This window comes from Balaenoptera musculus, chromosome 6 (assembly GCF_009873245.2).
Source record: "Balaenoptera musculus isolate JJ_BM4_2016_0621 chromosome 6, mBalMus1.pri.v3, whole genome shotgun sequence".
NCBI classification, from domain to species: Eukaryota; Metazoa; Chordata; class Mammalia; order Artiodactyla; family Balaenopteridae; genus Balaenoptera; species Balaenoptera musculus.
This window is the reverse complement of record NC_045790.1, coordinates 109947110-109970039: the sequence shown is the minus strand read 5'-3', so window position 1 is coordinate 109970039 and position 22930 is coordinate 109947110. Positions and strand designations below refer to the sequence as shown.

Below are 22930 nucleotides of genomic sequence, written 5' to 3'. Positions count from 1 at the left end.
GGAGAGGACGGGCACCACAGCTAGCCCCAGAGTTCGCCAGCATCTCATGCGCACATTCAGGTGGTCCAACTTTTGACAAATATTTACCCAGCACAGCTTTATGCAGACACCACGTTAGGTGTGTAAATATAGCCGTGAATGAGACAGCTGCCCTGGCTTTTCTTTTTCTTTTTAACGTAAAACTAGCCATCTTAAAGTGTACAGTTCAGTGGCATCAAGTACATTCATATTGTTGGGCAAACATCACCACCAATCCTCTCTAAAACTTTTTCATCTTCCCCAAAGGAAACCCTGTATGCCTCAAGCCATCACTCCCATTCCCCCTTCCACCTACACCCTGGCCACCATCAATCTGCTTTCTGTTTCTATGGATTTGCCTATTCTGGACATTTCATATAATAGAATCATACAATAGGTGGATTTTTGTGAATGGCTTCTTTCTCTTAGCTTGATGTTTTTCAGGTTCATCCACATGTAGCTGGTATCAGTATGTCATTCCTTTTTTTTTTTTAAGTTTTTTTTTTTTTTTTTGGCCTTGCCACATGGCACGTGGAATCTTAGTTCCCCGACCAGGGATCGAACCCACACCCCTTGCAATGGAAGCGCGGAGACCTAACCACTCGACCGCCAGGGAATTCCCCCCAGGCTCCACATCTCTAAAATGGGTCTAATAGTCATCCCTCCTCAGGATTGAATACCATGGCATCTGTGATTAGGCCAGTGTTGGGTATAAGGGCAATGCCCCAATGACCCTGGGGCCATCACCCCACGTGACTGCTGTTCTTAGTGGGATGGCATCATCCCTGAAGGGAGTCTTGGCTGTCTCAGGAATGGGTTTCAGGGTCAGGCTGGGCTTGGGAGCCCAGGCAGACAGCTTGGCAAGAAGCCCCAAATCAGCCTGGTTCACTGATGGGCAGCTTCCAGTCTTAACCATTTATCCTTGTCCATAAATGTCAGCTTCTGTGTTTCTACACTGCTGGGTGAGTGTTTGTGCTGTTAACATGCAAACTAACCAAATTTAAAATCATGCCTTCTTTTCCAGTCCTAACTGAATGGTTATCAAAGGCAGGTACCCTGGGGCAATGCCCCAGTTACCTTGTTCTGGTCCCAGCCTGCCCGGCAGCCAGTGCCACTCAGAGACACATAGTCCTCTTCCCTGGCTCTCCGCTCGTCAGGCAGGAGAGACAGCGAGCCTGCCCCAGGGGAATTCCAAGAAGTAGGCAGGCAGCAGTCGGAATGCAGAACCAAACTCTGGAGCTTTTTACTTATCTTGGGCTAGACTCTTTGTGTTACAAAAAAAAGAAATCCAAATCAAATAAGCTTAATTCAGTTCAATTCAATTCAATTCAACAAATTACAGCTGTGTCTCTATGTCAGGCATGGGACCAATGCTTGTGGTTCATCAGTAAACCAAAGAGACCCCTGCCCCAGAAAGCCAGGTATTAGTAAGGATACTAAATAAATTATATGATGTGTCATTGAGTGATATGTGCTATGGAAAGAAAAGAGAAAGTGAAGGCAGGGAAGCCGCATCAGGAGTGCTGGGGGTGGGGACAGGATGCAGAACTGATTTAAGGTGATCAGGGTGGGCTGCATCAGGAAGCTGTGATTTGAGTAAAGACTTGAAGATAAGTTGTCAACCCAGTGGATGGCTGGGGGAAGAGAATTCCAGGCAGAAGGATCAGAGAAAGGACAGTGTCTGGCATGTTTGAGGACCAGCAAGGAGGGCAGTGTGACTGGGCTGAATGAATGAGGGGAGGAAGGAGAAGAGGACTTCAGAGAGAACCAGATGGGGACCAGATGGGATAGGGCCATGAGCCATGGTCCAAACTTTGGCTTTTGCTCTGAGTGAGATGGGAGCCACTGCAGAGTTTGGAGCAGAGGAGGGATGTGATTTGACTGATGTTTTGTTGAAGCTAAAAAGGAAATGCCTAGACTCCTAGGCCTGGGTGAGTCAGAGATTGGGGCCTCTTTGTTTCCTTGAGAATACAACCTCCTCTATTCGGGGAGAGGGAATGGCTGCACACTGCTTCAGGCCAACACCAGGCCAGGGTCCCGTCTTGGAGCCTAGAGGGATTTCTCCATCAGTGTCAGAATATAAACTCCCAGGGAAGGTCTCTGATTGGCTCTGCTTGGACCAATCGCAGTGCCCAGATGCCAGGAACATTGTGATTGGCTGGTCTGTGTCACATGGCTGCCCCACACTGAGAAGATGGAGTCGTCTGGCTGCCCCACCAGGGTTACAGGCAATCGGGGTGCAAGGAAAGGAAAGGAAGGTTGTGATTTCCCACAGGAAGGTAGAAAGGAGAGGTGAGGTGGCAGACAAAAACAACAGTCCTTCCTTGAATTGCTCATCCCAAGGGGAGCCCAGGGTTCCCACCTGGTGGACCTCTGACCCAGGAGGGGCTGCAGAGCCATCAGAAAGCACTCACTCATCTCCATTTGCCTCTCCCATAGACCACATACCACATTTCGCAAACATTGCTTCTCTGAGGAGGCTTGATGCCGTGGTGATGACTACCACACAAATCTGACCTAAAAGGTCACTTCAGTGACAGTGATTTTTATCACTGCGTTTCCTCATCCCTGGCTGGAGAAAGCCCCAGCAGTATTCACTGAGGTCAGGAACCAGTGGCCGAGGTGGAGCAACTTCCTCCTCTCTCTAAGCCTCCTCTGAAGTCACAGACAATTAAACAGCGTGCAGATCCTCAGGAAATGCCGAAGAGGGCGAGCTGGGAGAAGGCTCAGACAGGGCAGCTGCTCTCTGCTCAGGGTTGTAGAATTGGGACGGGAGAACTTTTGTGGGTTTTTTTTTAATACAGTATAGTAACACATTTTGATTATACAGCTCGGTGAATTTTTATGTATCTATCCACCTGTGTAACTATCACCCGGGTCAAGACATAAAACATTTCCAACGTCCAGGAGGCCTCCTCCAGGGGTGGTCTCAGGGCCTTCTCTTGCCCTCTTTTTTTTTTTTTTTATTTGGCCACACCTCTTGGCTTGAGGGATCTTAGTTCCCTAACCAGGGATTGAACCAGAGCCTTAAGCAGTGAAAGCTCGGAGTCCTAACCACTGGACCACCAGGGGATTCCCTCTCTTGCCGTCATTTTTGTGCAGGCACCAGTGTATTTTCTGGGGGCCTTGGGGCCAGGCCCACGGTGAGCACTCCCATCCCCGACCCTGTCCCCCCACCCCCTGCAAGGCGGGGCAGGGATGGGGGCACCGATCCCATTTTACATGCAAAGAACGTAACCCCGGAGCTCAGAGAAAAGTAACACCACTATCATCATCTCCACCAAAAACAACAAGGGCAGCTCCACTGAGTGAGGAAGGCTTTAGGGAAATTCTTGGCAGAAGATCAGAGAAGGGTTTGTTATCCTTACGGGGCCCTGGCTTAGCTGGTTCATTTCAGCAGACGATGAAGAAAAGATTCCTACCACAAAGTCACACACACGGGTCAGAAGGTCCTCCCTACAAAGTCCCTCTTATTTTCCGCTGCGGGTAACAGTAGGTAATCATCTGCTCTTTGCCCATACTGGTTTTCCCAGCCTCTGCTGGTGAGGTTTCTATTTTGCTGTTTTAGAAGACCAAACAGAGCAGAGCACGCCCCCTGGTCTAAGGAGGGATGAACACAAGCGTCCCCTCTCGGTTGTCTCTGGTCCACGATTCTGGGGCTGGTGCAGAGATCCCAGCCCCGTCACTGAGCTTTTTGACAAGGAAGACAGCCCCCTGCAGTGGTTCCCCTGAGTTGGGGGCAAGGGAGGCGGGAGTTGTCTGTTCTCAGACAAAAACATCGGCACGGAGCGAGCCAGCACAGTCCCTCCCAATCTAGTGTCAGAGATAAAACACGTTTCAGGACATCCAATGCCTTCTATGTTTGTCCGTGATCGTGACCTACCATTTATCTCATGGGGCTGGGACAACCCAGGCCGGCAGCCCCATGCTCCGGAGACATGGGTGTCGGTTTACAAGCTCATCTTTTGTCCAGATAAAGGAAGGCTTGGCACGTATAAATGGACAGGAAGCCATCCCTCACCTCACGTCCCCCACCCCCAACCCACTGCCCCCAGCCTCAGCGGCGGAGGGTTCCCAAGAGTCTCCCTCCTGGCAACCCTGCTAGGTAGGCATCATTATTCCCGCTTTGAGGCTCAGAGCTTCTGCAGATGGAGGGCCGACTATGTGCCCAGTGCCTAATAATTAGACATGACTCCTCCTAGTTCCCACAGCTGCTGTGGGGAGCGACTGACTGTCGGCTGCATTTTACAGTTGAAGAAGTGGGTTCAGAGAGGGAAGCTGCTTGCCCAAAGCCACACAGCTGCCACTGAGGGCTGGCTCTGGGGTTTGATGCCAGCTGAGTCTGGCTCCAGAGTTCACAGCAAGTGTCTTTGCCCTCTGGCCAGGTCTTTCCTTGGTCTCTGCTGCTTTAGGGCACAGGCCAGGCTGTAAGCAGATAAGGTAGGGGGTGCCCGGAGGAAAAGAACCAGGTATAGTTTTTTGACGTAAGAGAAGCCGTTTTTGGCCTAAGCCATTTTGTGATCTAAGCGTGGCCACAATGCTAGTCCTTGAACAGATCTCAGTAATAAGGAGTTTAAGGGAACAAAAAAACAAACTGTTATCAGGCAGGAGGAATAACAAAGATAATTTATCAGTTGTTAAAACTCCTCATTCTGTTTCAGCGGTGCTTCAATAGCCTGAAGCACTTTCCAGAGAGGTTTTGCAGAATTTAAACACCCCCCTCGGGCACCCGACCACCAGATCAACTGAAACCTAGGGGACGGTGATGATAACATTTTCTGACCCTCGTGACTTCAATCACCTAAAGCTTGGACGCGGTTGACCTCTGCCCCAATTCTATGCTGAATTCTCCTCTGCTCAAGCCCCTCTATGAATATGCATATATCCTCAGCTTAAAACTTCCCCAATTTTGCTGTTAACAGACACTGCTTTGGGAAAGATCCCCGGTGTTCGCCTTACTTGCTGCAAGGAATAAATCCTTCCTTCTCCCCATCTTTGGCTTCGTGTGTCTTTTGGCTCAAAACCCACCGAGAGGCGAACCCAGTTTTCAGGTAACAAGACTGACACTGCTGTCCCTCTGGGCAGGTCCAAGTTTGGAGTGGGCACCGGAGACTGATTTTTCCCTCTTCCCCACTTCCCCAGGGTGCCCCTGCAAGCAGGAGCAAGCCGTGTTGGCAAAACTAAAGGGATAAGATCCCTGCCTCTACCGAGGTCCCACCCCAAACCTGGGGAAGGGCGCCAAGGGGAGGGGAGGACACAACTGGGTGAGGATTTTGAAGCAAGGGATTCAAAGGGATCACAAGCCGTTGATGCTTTCTATCGAAGAGCTGGCTCTTTGGGGAAGTTCCTGTAATGAACAATGAAACCATTTGCCTGGGAGTCTCCTGGAAAAGTAAAGTGATACTAAAAAAGGCAGTAGATCACTGTGCTGGTTTCCTACAGTTGCTGTAACAAATTAACACAAATTTAGTGGCATAAAACAACACACATCTGCTATCTCACAGTTCTGGAGGCCAGAAGTCCGAAATCAATTTCGGTGGGCTGAAGTCGAGGTATCCACAAGGCTGGTTCCGGGGGAGAACTTGTCTCCTTGTCTTGTCCAGCTCCTAGAGGCCACCTGCGTTTTCTGGTGCACCTTCCTTTCACCTTCAAGGCTAGCAGTGTAGCATCTTCTCTCCTCTCTGACCTCTACTGTCTTCACATCTTTTCTCCCCCTAATTCTTACCGCCTCTCTCTTAGGAGGACCCTTCTGATTCAACTGCATTCACAGAGAATCCAGGATAATCTCTCCATTTTAAGACCTTTACTTAGTCCTTGCAAAGGCCCTTTGCCATGTTCTGTAACATATTCACAGGCTCTGGAGATCGGGATGTAGACATCTTTTGGGGTGGGGGAGGAGCAGTATTCAGCAAAGTCACATCAGTGCAGGTCTGGCTGTGGCTCAAGTGTCCAGGCTGAATGTGGGGACAGATAGCTTGGTTCTCACACCCTGACCCTCAGGGCCGTGGCCACAGATCAGTGACTCTGCCACCTGTGGAGGTCCTGCCAGGCTCCTGGCTTTGTTGCACGTCCTGAAGACAGGCACTGCCATACACCCCCCCCCCTTGACAGATTGAGGAAACTGATTAGAAAGTGTTTAAGGATTTGTCAGGGAAGGGTGGGGCGGGGCCAGGGGCCCGATTGGGACCCCCCGCCCCCGGCTCTGCTTCTCCCAGCATCTGGGGGCAGAAGTTGCGGCTGCTGGGAGGTGGGCGGGTGCCGAACGCAGACAAGCCTCCCGCGCGCTCTCCCCGCCCCTCCCTGCACTCGGAGAAGGAGCCACGCGCCCGAGCTCGCAGCCGCTCGCTGTCTTTCCCGGAGCTGCCGCCGCTGCTGCCACCGCGGAGATGCCTCCCCCCGGCCTGGAGCTGATGAGCGGCCGGGTGCTCCCGGCCTTCCTGCTCTGCAGCGCGCTGCTGGTCATCAAGATGTACGTGGTGGCCATCATCACGGGCCAAGTGAGGCTTCGGAAGAAGGTACGTGCCGCCCTCGGGGACCCCAGCCCCGCGTGCGCTCCCTTCTCCCGCCGCCGGGAAGGTTGGGGACGGGACCCTTGGCCCAGATGTTTTCGGGGCCAGAGTTTGAGCGAGCGGGCTCGGGACCAGGTGCCTCTCCCAAGCCCTTTGGGATGGCTTCTCTGCGGCCCTTGGTTTCAGCGGGGCCCGCACCTCCTTTTCCTGTTTTAAGAGCATTTACCATTTGCTGTGCCACCAGGTGAGTTCTCGGCACAGCAAGACTCCACGAGTCCCACTGAGCTCTGCCGCGGCTCAGAGAGAAGCAGGTCCCAGAGGGTGGAGTGAGGCAGCATTCAGCCTCCGTCCGACCTGGCGGCTTCCCGCACCGGAGATCTGATGTTTGGGTGGGGTGGCAACCGGCAGAACAGGAGCCCAGAGAAACCTTTAAGTGGAAATTCCCAACTCACCCTGCAAGGTCGCTCCCAAACCCACCGCAGCCTCCCTCCAGAGGCCAGGTCTCAACCAGACTGCACTGAAATTCTCGGGGAGGAATTTCCCCCAGCGATCCGCCAATCCGAGTCCTGGAGCCAAAACAGCAATAAAGATGCCAAGATCTGGGCCGGTGGGGGCGGACGGGGGGTGGAGCAGGGGGGCGGGTGGACCGGTTCCAGGGCGGCCGCTAGCCCGCGGGGCAGCCAGAGCCAGGAAAACTGCAGCAGCAGTCCTGTTAGACATAGAGAAGCCCAGGGGTACCGCTGATTGTCCCCCCAGGTATTTCAGAGAGGAGTTGTTTCCAACCGTGCCCCTTTGTCCAGTTCCAAGGCAAGGCAAGGCAAGGCCGGCTCCCACATCGTGCCATGCCGGGGGGTGGACACTGGGGAGAGGAAAGTTGCTCAGCAGCAGGACTCAGCAGGTACGGGCAGGACTGAAGGCAGGGCAGCTCCCCAGGTGAAAGAATTCCCAAAGCAGAGGCACACGGATCATGATGACTTCTCCCTGCCCTGGCCCATCCTGGGATGCAAGATACAGGCACCAAGCGGGGACAGCCCCGTTCACCCACTGAGTCCTTCCATGGAGCATTTAATCCCCACCACCGCCCAGGGCGGGGGGTGGGAGTCGGGGTGGGGCGTATTCAGCTTGTCATCCAGTTGAGGAACCTGAACTCAGAGAGGAGACATCTCTTGTGAAGGCCACACAGCAGGGTTTGAACCCAGGTGCCCAGCTCCCGAGCCCACACCCTGCCATGGCGGGGATGGTGTTCTCACCAGGGCCGTGCAGGGCCCAGAGCGTTTCTTTTAATGTGAATTAGGGAAGGAAGAGGCAAACCTGTTGGGGTGCCTGTCTGCCGGGTCAGGAGGGAGTGGCAGAAGGAAACCTCCCCTTGGGCTGTCTCAGGTTCTCCCTACACTACAAATTTCCCTCTCATTCAGTCCGTCAGGGAGGAGCTGGGGGAGCCACACCGTGGGAAGGTGATGGATGCCGGGCTCTGGCTCCTCCACCCATTAGCCTCGGGACCGTGGGCGAGTCTGAGAGCTTGACATTCTCGTTTGTAAACTGAGGATGGTCACAGCAGTGCCAGGAGACTACAGCGCCTGGCACGGAGCAAATGCCCCACCAATGTTAGTCTTCATTACTTGTTAACAATTGGAATTAACATGACAGGCCATAGATCTCTTGGTGGGAGTGCATCCCGAGGCCTGACCCTGGCCCAAGCTAGAGGCAGTGCTTATGCTTCTGACGCTGGGGCTTTATCCCGTCTGCACTGCCGCTGGCTCCTGGCCAGGCCAACTTGTATTCGTGCTGTCTTCAGGGGTGAGCAAGTCCATGGACCGTGGCCACCCAAGACAGCTGCCCACTGAATGCCGAGCCCCTGTGAAAGGTGTCACTGGGCTCTGCAGGGCCATCAGAATTGGTGATTCCATGACTTAAGGGCCAGCAAAGAAGAATTCTGGGCGTTGGGGAATCCTGATCGTGACAGGCGTTGCATTCACCTCTGGGCTGAAGCAGGGGCAGACCCACCAGGCAGGACAAAAAAAACTCCAGCGCTTGGGGACAGATATCTCAAGGGCTCATGAATCAGAAGCAGCAGGATCTGCAATTTAGAAAACGTGCCTCAGAGATTCAGGTTTGCTGTGGGGTTGGTGGGGCTGGCTGGCTGGATGCCCGCAGGGAACAGTGGAGCAAGAGCCACGGGTGTGACCCTCAATGACCTGAGTGTGACCTCAAGTCCCTGTTCTGCACTGACAATTCACCGAGCGAGCGCCCTCCTGGCGCTGTGCTGGGGCGTCTCCACTTCTCTCCCTTGCTCTTCGTGTGGTAGATGCACCTCCTTTGATCTGGAATTCACAGATGAGGAAGCTGAGACCCAGGGAAGTTCAGAAACCTGCAGTTAGTCGGTGTGGAGCTGAGTTTCTCACCGGGACCTGTCAAGACCCTCTCATTGCTCTTAGTTCAAAGTTTAAATTCTTAGGGTCCTGCCTCCAGGACCCCTGCTGACCCCTGCAACTTTATCTTGGAACTCTGTCCCTTGCTGTCTATGCTCCAGCCATGCTGGTTTTTCATTCTTTATACATGCTCTTCTTCTGACCCCAGGGCCTTTGCACATGCTGTTCCGTATGCTATTGCTATAACCCTCCCTTCTTCTGGTTAATGTTGATGCATCCTTCAAGCCTCAGCTTTACTGTCACTGCCTCAGAGAAGCCTTCTCTGATCCCCAGCCTTGGTTGGGTCTCCTGTGAACATTCTCAAAGCAAACCCAGTCTTCTGTTTCTTAACACTCACCACCTGGTCTTCCCTGGTTCATTGGCAATTCCCTCATTACACTGTGAGTTTGCAAGAGCAGAGATAGGAGGGCCTTTTTCTTAGTCTTTTCAGGCTGCTGCTATGTAACAAAATGCCAGAGACTGGGTGGCTTATCAGCAACAAAAATTTATTTCTCACAGTTCTGGAAGCTGGGAAGTCCAAGGTCAAGGAACCGGCAGATGTGGTGTCTGATGAGGGCCTACTTTCTGGTCCATAGATGGCTATCTTCTTGCTGTGTCCTCACATGGCAAAGGGGCAAGGCAGCTCTCTGGGGTCTCTTATAAGAGTGCTAATCTCATTCAAGAGAGCTCCACCCTTATGACCTAACTGCCTCCTTAAAGGCATCACACTGGGGGTTAGGCCTCAACATAGGAAATTTGCAGGGACACAAACATTTAGTCCATAGCAGTCTTGTTCACGCTGAGTCCCCGGCACTTCGCACACAGTAAGAGTTCGTGGATGCTGGTGAATGGACACGTATGTGCCTGCATCGCCGCGGACCTAGTCGACTGGGCCATCCATCTCATGAACAGTAATTCTCAGCTGATGTATTCCAGGCTTTTGCCAACCCTGAGGATGCTCAGAGACATGGAGGCCTCCAGTATTGCCGGAGTGACCCGGATGTGGAACGTTGTCTCAGGCAAGTACCACTGGCCCTCAGCCTGACCACGGCCTGTCCTTTCAGGCCGTCTTCTGAACACGGGGGCTTAGAGGATGCCCAGAGGGCCTAGGTCTTCTGCCTTCCAGATCCTCTTAGACTGTTTTCATTTATTCATTAATTTAATTTCTGGTTACTCGTGGAAAAGTAATATGTGCTCGTGGCTCAGGATGACAAAGTTAGAAAAGGATATTCAGTGCAATTTCAGTCTCTCTCCCACCTCTGACCTGCAGGTCCTGCCCAGATCTGCTCACCAGGGGCCAGTGCTGTTACCCATGTCTTATGCATCTTCTCCGAGACACTTTTCCTGCATTTACAACACACGCGCTATGCTTTTTCCTTTTTACCCCCAAAGGATCACTCTTTACCCACTGATTTATATTGTCCTTTTTTCACATAACAGAAATTGTTTCATATCAGCCCATAGAGGGGCCTCGTTTATTACATCGGCACTGTAGTATTTACACCATTTCTCTATTAAATAGATGGTCTGTAGCTGATCCAACCACTTACCCTCCGATGGCATTTAGGCTGTTCTAAGTCTTTCTGTGTTATGAACAGAGTGCATCAAAACTTCTTTCATTTTCCTTTGTGCGTCAGTGTGAGCAAAACTGCAGGTTGCAATCAAATGGTAAGAAATACTGTCAAATGGTACACAAATCTAGTCCCACGGCTGGTGTGTGAGATATGTCTCCGACCCTGCCAACTCTGTATCCACTTTTGGATGGATCCTTTCCAACATGATGGGTGAAAATGTACATCACATTTCAGTTTTACTTTGCATTTCTTTTTTTTTTTTTTTTTTTGGCTGTGCTGTGCAGCTTATGGGATTTTAGTTCCCTGACCAGGGATCGAACTCAGGCCCTCAGCAGTGAGAGCACGGAGTCCAAACCACTGGACTGCCAGGGAATTCCCTACTTTGCATTTCTGAGTGAAGTTGAACATTTTTTCATATGCTTAGCATCCCCCAGTCAATCAAAAGCAATTTTTCTTATTATAAAACTCAGAACTATTCATTGCAAACAATTTGGTTAATATTGAAAATACATAGAGGAAAAAAGGGAAAACCACTCACAATTCTAGTCACTGTTAACATGTTCATCTATCTCCTCTTTGTCGTCTGTCTAAATATTTTTCATAACATTAGGTGTGCATTGTACACCCAACTGGGCGTTCTGATTTTTTTTCAGTTAATTATTTCATGAGCACTTTCCATGTCAGTAAATACTACTCGAAAAGTGATTCTTAAAAAGGGATGCAGAGGGAGTTCCCTGGCGGTGCAGTGGTTGGCGCTTTCACTGACGTGGCCCAGGTTCAATCAATCAATCAATCAATAAAAGGCTGTGTAAAATTCCATCAGAGACTAAATGTTAATTTCACGTAGCCAGTCTCAGTGGTGGGTATTTTGGCAGTTTCCTCTCTGCTGTTTTACACCAATGGGCTGGAGAACCAGGAGGAGGCACTCCCAGGGGCTGGGGGTTGTCAGCAGGAGTGGGATGGGTGTGGGAAGGATGGGTAGCTGGACAGGAGTGAGACAGACACAAGCCCTCACCTAGTTCTTGACACATTCCCATGAATCACAGGCAGAAATGGGTGGGACCAAGTAGTATAAATAATAGAGATTCTTTTATTTTTCTTGGCCATTGAAAATAACATGTACTTGTGGTTTTTAAAAATTACAGAAATGTGTAATGTAGAAAGTGAAATTCATTGCTATTTCATCCTTTCTAATGTAACTACAGTATATAGTCCTTCATACGAGGTCCATCCATCCATCCATCTATCCGTTCATTCAACATTTAACGAGCACTGACTATGTGCTAGCTACTGTGCTAAGCACTCGTTGTACTTTGGTGAACAAAAGCCTCACCCATACATGAATCCATACTGGTGACCCTCATGCCATCTGGTTGGCATGACTCTCCTGGGCGGTGGAGAAGGATGTGATGAGTAGCAGGGGCAGCCGGTTGCCAAGCCAGCTCAGAGCAGCCACCCCGAGGAGTGTTTGGCTTCTCCCAAGGGGTGACAGGTCTGTGTAGCAAAACTTGTGTTATTTGTGGCACAGGAGTGGTTACATAGGGTCATGAATGCTTTATTTTTATTGGCTGCAGCCATGCCAGGGAGAGACCGCACACCCGTGTGGTGCTGCGATGTCTCCACCCACCCAATACAATTTTCATTTCTGAACAAAAGGACGCATCGTCTACAGTGCTGATACTCAAATAGCTGAAATTCAATTCAGCACTTTTTTTTTTTTTGACTGTACCACGTAACTTGTGGGATCTTAGTTCCCCAACCAGGGATCAAACCTGGGCCCCCCCAGCAGTGAAAACACCCCAGTCTTAACCACTGGACCATCAGGGAATTCCCCAATTCAACACTTATCTTTTATTTTTTTAATTAATTAATTAATTAATTTCTTTATTATCATTATTTTTTTTGGCTGTATTGGGTCCTCGTTGCTGCGTGCGGACTTTCTCTAGTTGCAATGAGCGGGGACTACTCTTCGTTGCGGTGTGCGGGCTTCTCATTGCGGTGGCTTCTCTTGTTGCAGAGCACGGGCTCTAGGCGCACGGGCTCAGTAGTTATGGCGCGCGGGCTCAGTAGTTATCGCGCACGGGCTTAGTTGCTCCACAGCATGTGGGATCTTCCCAGACCAGGGCTCGAACCCATGTCCCCTGCATTGGCGGGTGGATTCTTAACCACTGTGCCACCAGGGAAGTCCCTGAATTTTATTTTATTTATTTTTTATACAGCAGGTTCTTATTAGTTATCCATTTTATACATATTAGTGTATATATGTCAATCTCAATCTCCCAATTCATCCCACCACCACCACCGACCCCTGCCGCTTTCCCCCCTTGGTGTCCATACATTTGTTCTCTACATCTGTGTCTCTATTTCTGCCCTGCCGACCGGTTCATCTGTACCATTTTTCTAGGTTCCACATATATGCGTTAATATACGATGTTTGTTTTTCTCTTTCTGACTTACTTCACTCTGTATGACAGTCTCTAGATCCATCCACGTCTCTACAAATGACCCAATTTCGTTCCTTTTTATGGCTGAGTAAGATTCCATTGTATATATGTACCACATCTTCTTTATCCATTTGTCTGTCGATGGGCATTTAGGTTGCTTCCATGACCTGGCTATCGTAAATAGTGCCCAATTCAGCACTTTTTGAGCACCTCTTAGCTAATAATGTCTTATATTCATTTGGTGAGTGTTATTGGTGACCTTCCATGTACTGTTGTTTACTGGGGCTTACTATACCAGACCTGGGGGTTCCTGGGGCCCCAGGGCTCCTCCTGACTTTACATAACATCATGGAACCTCGAGGGTGCAGAGAATCACACATCCTGCCATCCGCTACCGGAGAACTGGCTGGAACCTGACAGGAGATGCCCTGGAAGCAAAAGTGAGTTAAATATTAGACTAGAGGTTTTAGTGCAACCAGGGCCGCCTTCTGCACAAACAGGAAAGCACTTTGGTCTCGGTTCTTGGAGCACAGATCTGCCTTGCAGATTAGCACAGGCTGGAGCCCAAATGTGAGCCCAGCTCTGGGAGAGGTCAGGAACCAGGTTTCAAGGAAAATGATGAAACCCAGGCACGTCCTTTTAGTGATACCTATCGAAGTCTCCCGGCAATGTATGTTTGGGCCACATTCTGAGTTTATGTGAATGCAACTTCAGTGGGGCCGGCGGGGGCTGTGTCTCTGAGTGGTCCTAAGGAAGGAAGACAAACACTTGACCCAAACTTTGGGATATTTCTGATTATTTGGAGTGTGGTGTGGAGACTTAATCTGAGTGAACTGGTTTGTCAGGAGATTGGGTCACAGAATCTCAGCCCTAGAAGTCCTTTAAGACCCCATCCAAACACATTATTCTGTGGATGGTGAACAGAGGTCCAGAGACAGAGACTTGCCCTAGGCCAGGGGTCGAACGAGCAACCTTGGGGAGGTGCGAGGCTGCTAGCCTCACACCATAAAATGTTTATTAATTTGGCCTGGGCGTCTGAGGGCGCTGGGAGTCTGGCAAAACCAAGAGCTGAAATTAGCTCTAACAGTCATGTCCAGGACAGGGCTGGTGGTGATGGTGACGACGACAAAGAAGATGGCAGCTAAATTGGGGCAAAGCTACTCAGTGCCAGGCAGTGTTCTAAGCACTTTATAGGAACCAACCCGCTCTGCCTCCCAGTAGGCTTCCAAGGGCGGCACTAGCATCTATAGAGGAAGAAGCAGGTTTGCCAAGGCCACATCGCTCGCGACGGCTAAGCTGCCATTGAGCCCAGGCCATCTGATATGGGCTGTGCTCTCCTTTCAAGAACACAGTTTAACTCTATTTTATAACCCGCCTTTAAAACTAAGCAGGCTTCACCTCATATCAAACCTGAATTCAAGGAAATCACCTGTGCAGATGGAGAGCCTGGTGAGGGAAGAGAGAGCTAGCCAGCAGCTGTCCCTGCCCAGGAGGCCTGGGGGGAACCGCGGGGCTCCCTCCGCACTCCTGTCACCTGATGCAGTAAAATGCAGCCGGTGTTGCAGTGTCTGTTGACGGGAGAGGCAGGCCTAATGCTGCAGGAAGCCATGCAAGTCCAGTCTAGCGGGAATTTGCTCTGAGTAGCTTTTACCTTAAAAAAAACTGGTTCTTAGTGGAATGACACATTTTGCCCAAGCGTCTCTCTGGTACGTGACTCCCTCCATGTCTCTCGATTCAGATCCTGGGGTAGGGATGGGGGGGAGGAGAGGAATGAGTTTTCTTGGCATCATGCCTGTGCTCGGCACCACTTGTGGCTTAGTGGGGGCCCCATTGCGGTTTTCAATGTACTGGGGGTGGGGACTGGGCACCCCAGGGGCTGAGGGGCTTTCTCAGCTCCCAGCCACCTCTCCTCCCTCAAAGGTGACCTCTGAATCCTGTAGTCCCAGTGGCCGGAGCCTGGAGGTGGGGCTGCCCCTCCCATCTTTACTCCTCCTCTCTGCCTGGTGTCCCCCGACTTCTTTCCCTCACCTGTGCTTTGGGGTTTGGCCAACGATCCTCTTAACAGCTTTCTAAAAAGTGACTCACTCTTAGAATGTAAATACATACTTTAAGGAGAAGTATCTCATTGAATGGGTTTCACGTGCTAGTTATGCTTTTCCTGAAACTTTCCGAGAAATATACAACATGACAAAAATACTCCCAGCTGGCACCATCTCATATGAGTCAACCTGTGGGAGGAAGACCACATTCTAGGACACACTGACTTAACGTAAAATAGGTTTTCCAAGGTGTCTGTCTCATAGCATGTTAGGGGATGTTGGTGTACACAGATGTATCTCCATAGCATGGGGTGGTTTTAGAGCAACAGTTGCTGCCTCTTCCCCAGTAAGGTAAGGGACTTGCTCGATTGAGGAATTGAAATGGCCCCAGTCCTCAGGTTCCCCCTCTTCATCCCTGTAGCCAAGATCCGGCCAGGGCCTGCTTCTCTCACATGGGCATCCAGCAGTATTTCCCCCAGCTGGTGAGACCTGCCCTGCTGTAGACTTGCTTTCCCTGGGGCTGGGTCCCAAGGTCAAGCTTTGGGAATAAAGGAGAAGAAAGACTCATGTTGGCTCCAGGATATGGGGACAGAGACACCAACTGCTGTGTCCTGAGTTTGACCTAAGATCCAGGCCCTGCTGGGTTTACGGGAGCTTTTGTACACTCAGATTGAATTCCAGACCCCTTACCCTGCTTCATGAGGCCCCTCTCCCCCTCTTATCCTGTCTCACTCCCTCTTATGTGCCACACTCCAGCCACATGGGTCGCTTTTCTGAGCCTCGAACACGCAATGCTCATTCCCACCTCAGGGCCTTTGCACATGCCCATCCTTCTCCGTGGAGAGTTCTTCCCCTGCACAGATGGCCCCTCATCATTCAGGCTTCAGTACAACGTCTCCTTCCCTGACTACACCCACCCTAGTCATGCCACAGAGACCCCTGCAGCCCTGGGTTGCTGAGTGCTCCTCCTCTCTGCCCTGCCCCATTCCTAGCATCCGCATACCCTGGCCCTCGCCTGAGGTCCTTGCAAGTGGCAGGGAAGGGGGAGACTCTGCGGCAGGTCCCCACACAGGGGCTGCTGCTGGGCTGGGCTTGGCCCGTTGGTGCAGCGTTGGTGAAATGCACTCCAGCTGGAAGGCTTGGAGAAGGGGCTTCAGTTCTAGAAGCGTCCCTGTGCCTCACACATGTGGCCTGTCCTTGGGGGAGGTCATGGCCCAGGCACTGCATTCCTGTTTATTTGCGCCTCCAACATGCCATCTCTGGCTTTGGTCATTTGCTCAGTCTCTAATTTATGGGGCTTGACCTCCCCACCCTCCACAGAGGAAGCTGCCCATTAGCAGGAGTCATGGAAAATGTGAACCAACTCTTAGCAGAAGTGGATGAGTTTTCTTTGTTGGTCATTTCTTTATGGCAGGGTTATACACAGCCGCCCCTCCCCACCACCACCACATATACTCACACACCTGATTATTTTAAACAAAGAAAGAAGCAGGATAGCGCGATGAAACAGAGCTTCGCTGCTGTCCGGCGATTGGCTGGCTCCAGTGAGTGCAAGTTCTTATTACCCCTGAGAGGAGGAAGGGTTTGCTTAGATTCAGGGGCAGAATAAGACAGAGCCAGGCGTGGATTTCAGATGCATGTTCTTAGCCCATCCCGCTGGGGAGGGCCCAGGAACCTGCATTTGGAAGGAGGACGGCCTCAGAAAAGCCCTGCCTTAGTGGTAAAGAGCACGGGCTGGGGAGTTTCCTGGTGGTCTAGTGGTTAGGATTTGGCGCTTTCACTACTGTGGCCGGGGTTCAATTCCTGGTCAGGGAACTGAGGTCCCGCAAGCTGTGCGGCATGGCCAAAATTTAAAAAAATAAATAAAAGAGCAGGGGCTGGAGGCAGACCTAGGCTCCACCCCAGCTCTCACTCAACCCCACTGAGCCCCACTTTTCCTGCCTGGTGTCCAAGGCCAGAGGGGAAGATAGGGGAGACCATCTTCTTGGCGAGCCCTGGGGTTGGTGAGAAAACCAACCAGCAGCCCTTTGTGGCTCCCGGTCTGCTAACAGGGCTTCACTTTCTGAGCTGCTCACAGGCACAAGCTTGGAGTCACCGTCGCCCCTGCCTCTGGGATATCTCCTTGTCTTGGCCATGATGGACGTGAGTCTGGCAGCCCCGAGATGGTCCCCAGGGGTGTGGGGCCTTTCGGGGCGGAGGGTCTCAGCTTCCAGGACATTCTCAAAGCTGACTCCTGGCTGACTGCACCCCTTTGCCTTCCCAGAGCCCACCGGAATGACATGGAGACCATCTACCCCTTCCTGTTCCTGGGCTTCGTCTACTCCTTCTTGGGGCCTGACCCCTTCGTTGCCTGGATGCACTTCCTGGTCGTCTTCCTGGGCCGCATGGTGCACACCGTGGCCTACCTGGGGAAGCTGCGGGCGCCCACCCGCTCTCTGGCCTACACCCTGGCCCAGCTCCCCTGCGCCTCCATGGCCCTGCAGATTGTCTGGGAAGCAGCTCGCCACCTGTGACCAGCCGCTGACACCTCCTCGGCCGCCAGACCCCTGGCCACGAGCCACCGGGAGACCAGGTGCCCGTCTGAGATTGTGATAGGCCCCGGGGCCTGGTTTCCTGGCAACCAGCTGGATTCCTGGGTGAAGCCACCGATTGGAACTGTTTAGAGACCGGTTGTCATGACTGAGAGAAAATCCTTCCACTTAAAGAACAGAGCATGAAAAATATCCCTCCCTCTTCCTCCCCAAATCTGGGAAGGGCGAGCAGAGACTCAGTTCAGGTTTCTGAACCTAACGACCCTCTGAATCCAGGGCTGTAATAAATAAGGACTTCTCACCTCCACCCCAGAGATTCTGATTTAGCTGGTCTAGAGGGGAGCCTGGGCATCTGCATTTTTAGAAAGTTCCTGTGAGTCTCAGCAATGGCCGGGCCTGGGGCCCACTGCCAGTTCCCTCTAGGGGAGGGCCCAGGACCGGCAGGGTGGGAGTTTCTCTCACGGTGGGGGAAGGGTTGTGCTCCTCTGCGCCCTGTTGACACTTCCCTGTGCCACATTCCTTTGCTGGACCCTTCTCTCTTTGGCACAGGTGCCGATGGGAAGGGCCCACAGTAAGGTCGGCCTTCTCTTCCCGAGGCTTTAGTTGCTCTGAAGGGCTGTCATTCAAGGACGATGGGCTTTGAAGGACCAACTGCTAAAAGGAAATTTTGACTCCATCGGTATTTGCGAGGCTTGAAAACCACAAATGTGCACCCCTGCGGGGAATCATGTGTCTCTCCTGGACTCGTGCTCTAAGAGTGTGTGGCTTTAGTCATTAATGGAGTGTCTGACCAGCTTGGCCCCTTGGCTGCTGGATCCTGGCATCCACCACCGCCCAGGCTGGCTGGGGATCCGGCTCGCCAGACACTTTTGCGGGTCTGTGTCTGGGGAGAAACTGACAAGACACAGTCTCTGGCAAACACACAAACCCACCCAGACGAGGGCGCTGAGTCATGCAGAAAGCAAGCAGGCTGCTGGGAGACACCCTCCCACCTCCTGCCGTGGGCCAGTAAGATGGTCAGTCAACCCCATTTTTACAGATGAGGAAACCGAGGCTCAAGGTGGAATCCCTGCAGCGTGGGATCAGCTCTGAACCCCGCCTGTCTGGCTCCCCAAAATTGCTCTAACCATTGTGCAGTCCTGCCTTTCCCCAAACCCCCTCGTCAGCACTGCCCCTTTCCTCCAGGATCTAGGGAAGCCCCCCTCGCACCTGGGCACGGCCTCCTCTCACAGCCCTGCAGCCCCTGAGCTTCTGCCCCCGCGGACTGATGGGTCTGCCTAGTGGGGGCCTCACTGGGGACCCAGGGCTCCCCAGGCCTCACTAGAAATCCGAGTCGGCCCCCCCTGCCCGGCCGTGCTAGGAGGTGGGATGGGTAACATTGCCCCCTGGTGGTGAGATGAGCCTCTGTTCTGGGGCTGCAGCTGCACATCTGGAAACAGAAAGCACATGTCCCTGTAGTCAGTGCCCGCTGTTTGCTAAGCATCGGCTGAGCTTGGTTACAATTTTTTTTCCACTTGATCCTCCATCCCAAGAAGGAGGTATTTCTGCTTTTTGATGAGGAAAGTAAGGCTCAGAAAGGAGCTGTAACTTGCCCAACATCCCTGAGCTGGGATGTGGTAAAAGAGGAGCAGACCCAGTATGTGTGCTTGTATTTTAATATTTTCCCTTCTGGGGAAAGAGGGACTGAGAGGGCAAAGGACCCAGCTCAGACCTGGGTGAGGAGGGCATCCGATACCCACAGGGACCATGTGACCCTGGGACCGAGGGAGGTGGCAGCTCCTCGGAACTGCAGAGACAGCAGCCCCTTGTGCACTGGCCCATCATTCACTCCCTCCCCCATCCCCCGGGACCCCTCAGATGCTGAGCCGCAACAGGGTTGGGGGACGGCAGGACATCAGACAGTGGCAACTCCAAGTGCTCAGTGCACTAATGGGGTGGGCAGTGGGAGCACAGCGAGGGCCTCTAACCCCTGCTGGGGAGGGCTTCCTAGGGGAGGTGACAGCTCGCCTGCCATGGGGGTAAGTCAGACCGGTTTTCGGGGGGGTGTCCAATCAAGCTGAGGAAGGACGAGCAGAGCTCAAGCCCCCTGGGGTCTTGTGCCTGGGAAGTGGAGGGGGGCGTGTAGGAGAGGGTGGGGGAAGGGGGGTGGGCGGAAAGGGGCTCATTCAAGGCCTTGGGGTCTTGTCGGGTGGGTTCAGAGCCAGGGTGAGGACGAGTGGGCAAGGGATTAGTGACCTGAGTCTGTGTCCTAAGAGGATTTCCGAGAAGGCCACGTGGAGGGCAGCATGGTGAGGTTGACAGCTGGGCAGTGGCTCTTGTTCCCCAGCTGACACGGACAGTGCCCAGCTGCCCAGCTGCCCCTCCAGGTCCTGGAGGGGCCGGGGAGAGGCAGTCGCAGCCTGCCGGCAGGGAGGGGCAGGCGGCAGGAGCCGGGCGATGTTTCCAGGGTAGACCTGGAACCCTCCAGGATGGGGAAGGGCTGGGGCGGCTTCCCGGAGCAGCTGCCCCTGTGGCTGAACACCCAGGCCCAAGAAAGCCAGCGCCCCTTTCTTGGGCAGCGGCAAAGTGAGCACAGCAGGTGAGACGATGCCGGTGGGCTGGCCTGGCCAGAAGCCCCACCCCCACCCGCCCCAGGCCATCCTGGGCACCAGTGAGTTGACCTCAGGCACCAGTGAATTCCTCTGACTTCGCCTGGATCGCACCCCATCCAGATGCGGGCCCCCTCTTGGGCTGCCGCCTCCTGACCCTGGGCTGGGGGTGGTGCGAAGTGTGGGCAGTGCTGGGGGCAGGGCAGTGCTGAGCAGCAGCCTGGGGGCCCCGGAACCACAGCCCTGGGGGCAGGCAAGGACTCTGGGGCCCAGCCCAGGCCTGGGAAACCGGAGCTGCCCCTGACTGGGGCCTGGTGGCTGGGGGCATCTTCTCCTGGGCTCTGAGTGAGCAGGAAAGCCCAGAGCCAGCCTGAGGTGTCATGCACACCCCAGGGTCAGGGCCCTGGTCTGCGAGTTAGGGGCCCTCTCCTCAAAATGTTGCCAATTTGGTCTAAGGCTACAGAACCTTTCACCCCTACCCGAGTACACACACTTCTTTTTTTTAATAAATTTTATTTATTTATGGCTGCGTTGGGTCTTCGTTGCTGCGCGTGGGCTTTCTCTAGTTGCGGCGAGTGGGAGCTATTCTTTGTTGTCGTGCGCTGGCTTCTCATTGCGGTGCCTTCTCTTATTGCAGAGCACGGGCTCTAGGCACCTGGGCCTCAGTAGTTGTGGCACGTGGGCTCAGTAGTTGTGGTTAGCGGGCTCTAGAGCGCAAGCTTAGTAGTTGTGGTTCGCCGGCTTAGTTGCTCCGCAGCATGTGGGATCTTCCCGGATCAGGGCTCGAACCCCTGTCCACTGCATTGGCAGGCGGATTCTTAACCACTGCGCCACCAGGGAAGTCCTGAGTACACACACTTCTAAGGAGGAAGCCCAAGACAGGTGATGGCTGGTATGCCCTATCCACCTGGGCTCTCCAGTCTCCTATGAGGGCCCCTCTGGGGAACCACTGGGGCTCTCTCGTTTAATGGATTCCTTGGCTCCAGGCTTCCAAGAGCCTCCCTGGTACGTGACAGACTTGGAGGAACAGGCAAAGATGAGAGGACAAAGGAGCCTGGTTTTCAGTCCTGGAAGCAGGGACAGAACCTGGGGACCCCCTTAATTCCCACAGAATTAAGGGCTCCTGGGGTTTCTGTGTGTGTCCCTGGGAGGCCATTGGCCTCAGGAATGGGCTTCCAGGCTGGCTAGGGCGGAAAGACGGACCCCTTCTTATTCCAGGTGGGCTGGGCCTTGGGCAGTCACAGAAGAGAGGGGTGTCTGTCCGGGTGGCTGGGAATCCAGGCAGGATTCCCTGGAGAGGCATCCTTTGAGTTGGAAGCGGAAAGGTCGATGAGATTTTAAACTGTTAATTACAGGTACTCACAAGTAATGGTCACTATCAAAGGTTTAGAAACTACAGAAAAGCTCAAAGAAGAAAATAAAAACTTCCTGTATTCTCACCACGCAGTTGTTGCCCTGGTCACGCTCCGGGTCACTGCAACAGCTCCCAACTGGATACCTGCATCCACCATCCACCCTTGGCCCCCACCGTCCACTCCCCACCCAGGGCCTGAGATTTCTGTGTGCCAGTCCTCCGGTGGCTTCCCCCTACCCAGAGGAGGCTGGCAAGGCCCCGCGCCATCTTCCCGCACCATCTTCCTGCCACCTTCTTCATTGTCCATCTCTCCCTCTAGAATGTGCACTCCAGGGGGACGGGGATTTGGGTCTGTGTTATTCCTTGCCGTGCCTGTGTCCCCAGGTCTTGGAAGAGCATCTGTCTTCTAAGGCGTTTCTATTAAGTGAATGAATGATGTGTAAAATGAATGTGTGTGTGTGTGTGTGTGTACACATAGTGTAGAGAGAGGGATTCCGAACTGTTTCTATCCAGGATGGAATTCCACAACAAAAAATATGGATCGAGGGTTTTTGGCTTGGGGGAGATGTCGTCGGTGTGTCACAGACGTGGGTGGCATCTGTGCTCAGGGGCTCACAGCCCGGCCTTTTTATCATCACTTGAGATTTTCCCTAACAATACATCTGCACTTCCTCCCAGGGCTTTCGATGGTCAATATCGTGAATTTTAACAGCTCCCTGGCACTCCATCATCCCGGATACCCTCATCATTTATTTAATCTGCCCTTATTGTTGGATAATTAATTTTCCGGGCTGCATCAGCATAAGCAATGCTTTCATGGGCACCTTTGTACATAAATCTCAGTGCAGATCTATTATTTTCAGGTACGTTACTAGAAGTAAAATTACTGGGCCAAGAGGCATGCCTGTTTTTAAGACTTGTGGTATATACTGTTCTCCAAAAAGATGGTTCCAATTTGGATAGAGTTCTAAAAAGTTTTGTCAAATTTTAGAACTCAAGTAGGGAAATTTACAAGTGTGTATATAAAGAATAGAGACCACCCACAATCCCACGTTCCTGAGAAAACAACTGTTCACGCTATGGTTTATGACTTTCCAGATTTTTAAACTATGCATATTAAATACACATACAAATTATATGCAATATACATAATATGTATATATCTATGCATATTAAATATATAATATTTATATTTTATATATTACCTCCCCTCCCTGGAGATCCTGCCGTGTGGCCACCCATGAGACAGTGGTCGCTTCTCTTGGTATCTGTGCCTGCCAAGAACATGTTGAGTAGCTTCACTTTTTAAAGTTTGAATTATGAAAATAATAGGGTTTTTCTTTTCATTTTCCAAATATAAAATTACAACATTGAATTATTCTTTTTCAAACGACACACATCTCCCCAGACATGCCAATGCATCTTCTGTCTAGAATTTAACTTGCTTTTTAAAAAAAGCTGACAC

At 52.2% G+C, this 22930-nt stretch overlaps 2 protein-coding genes across 2 annotated transcripts in view; both read left to right on the top strand.

The window, feature by feature from the left end:
• Positions 1-6111, top strand: part of TOR1A (torsin family 1 member A) — a 53224-nt gene extending 47113 nt beyond the window's left edge. The window contains exon 5 of the mRNA XM_036854692.1: positions 4680-6111. Coding sequence (XP_036710587.1) covers positions 4680-4693 — 14 coding nt within the window. The 3' untranslated portion in view covers positions 4694-6111. The remainder of the gene's footprint in view (positions 1-4679) is intronic.
• A 143-nt stretch (positions 6112-6254) lies between these two features.
• On the top strand, positions 6255-17854 carry PTGES (prostaglandin E synthase). The gene is made up of 3 exons (XM_036854694.1): positions 6255-6533; positions 9872-9954; positions 17256-17854. The coding sequence occupies exons 1-3, from the start codon at positions 6405-6407 to the stop codon at positions 17503-17505; spliced, it is 462 nt and encodes a 153-aa protein (XP_036710589.1). The 5' UTR covers positions 6255-6404; the 3' UTR covers positions 17506-17854.
• The last annotated feature ends 5076 nt before the right edge of the window (positions 17855-22930 follow it).

Excerpts from the sequence above, each read along its gene's own strand:
- PTGES (XM_036854694.1), top strand. The coding sequence starts at position 6,405 with ATGCCTCCCCCCGGCCTGGAGCTGATGAGCGGCCGGGTGCTCCCGGCC. Across the intron at positions 6,534-9,871 it reads AAGTGAGGCTTCGGAAGAAG|GCTTTTGCCAACCCTGAGGA; the intron begins GTACGTGCCGCC and ends GATGTATTCCAG. Across the intron at positions 9,955-17,255 it reads GATGTGGAACGTTGTCTCAG|AGCCCACCGGAATGACATGG; the intron begins GCAAGTACCACT and ends TTGCCTTCCCAG.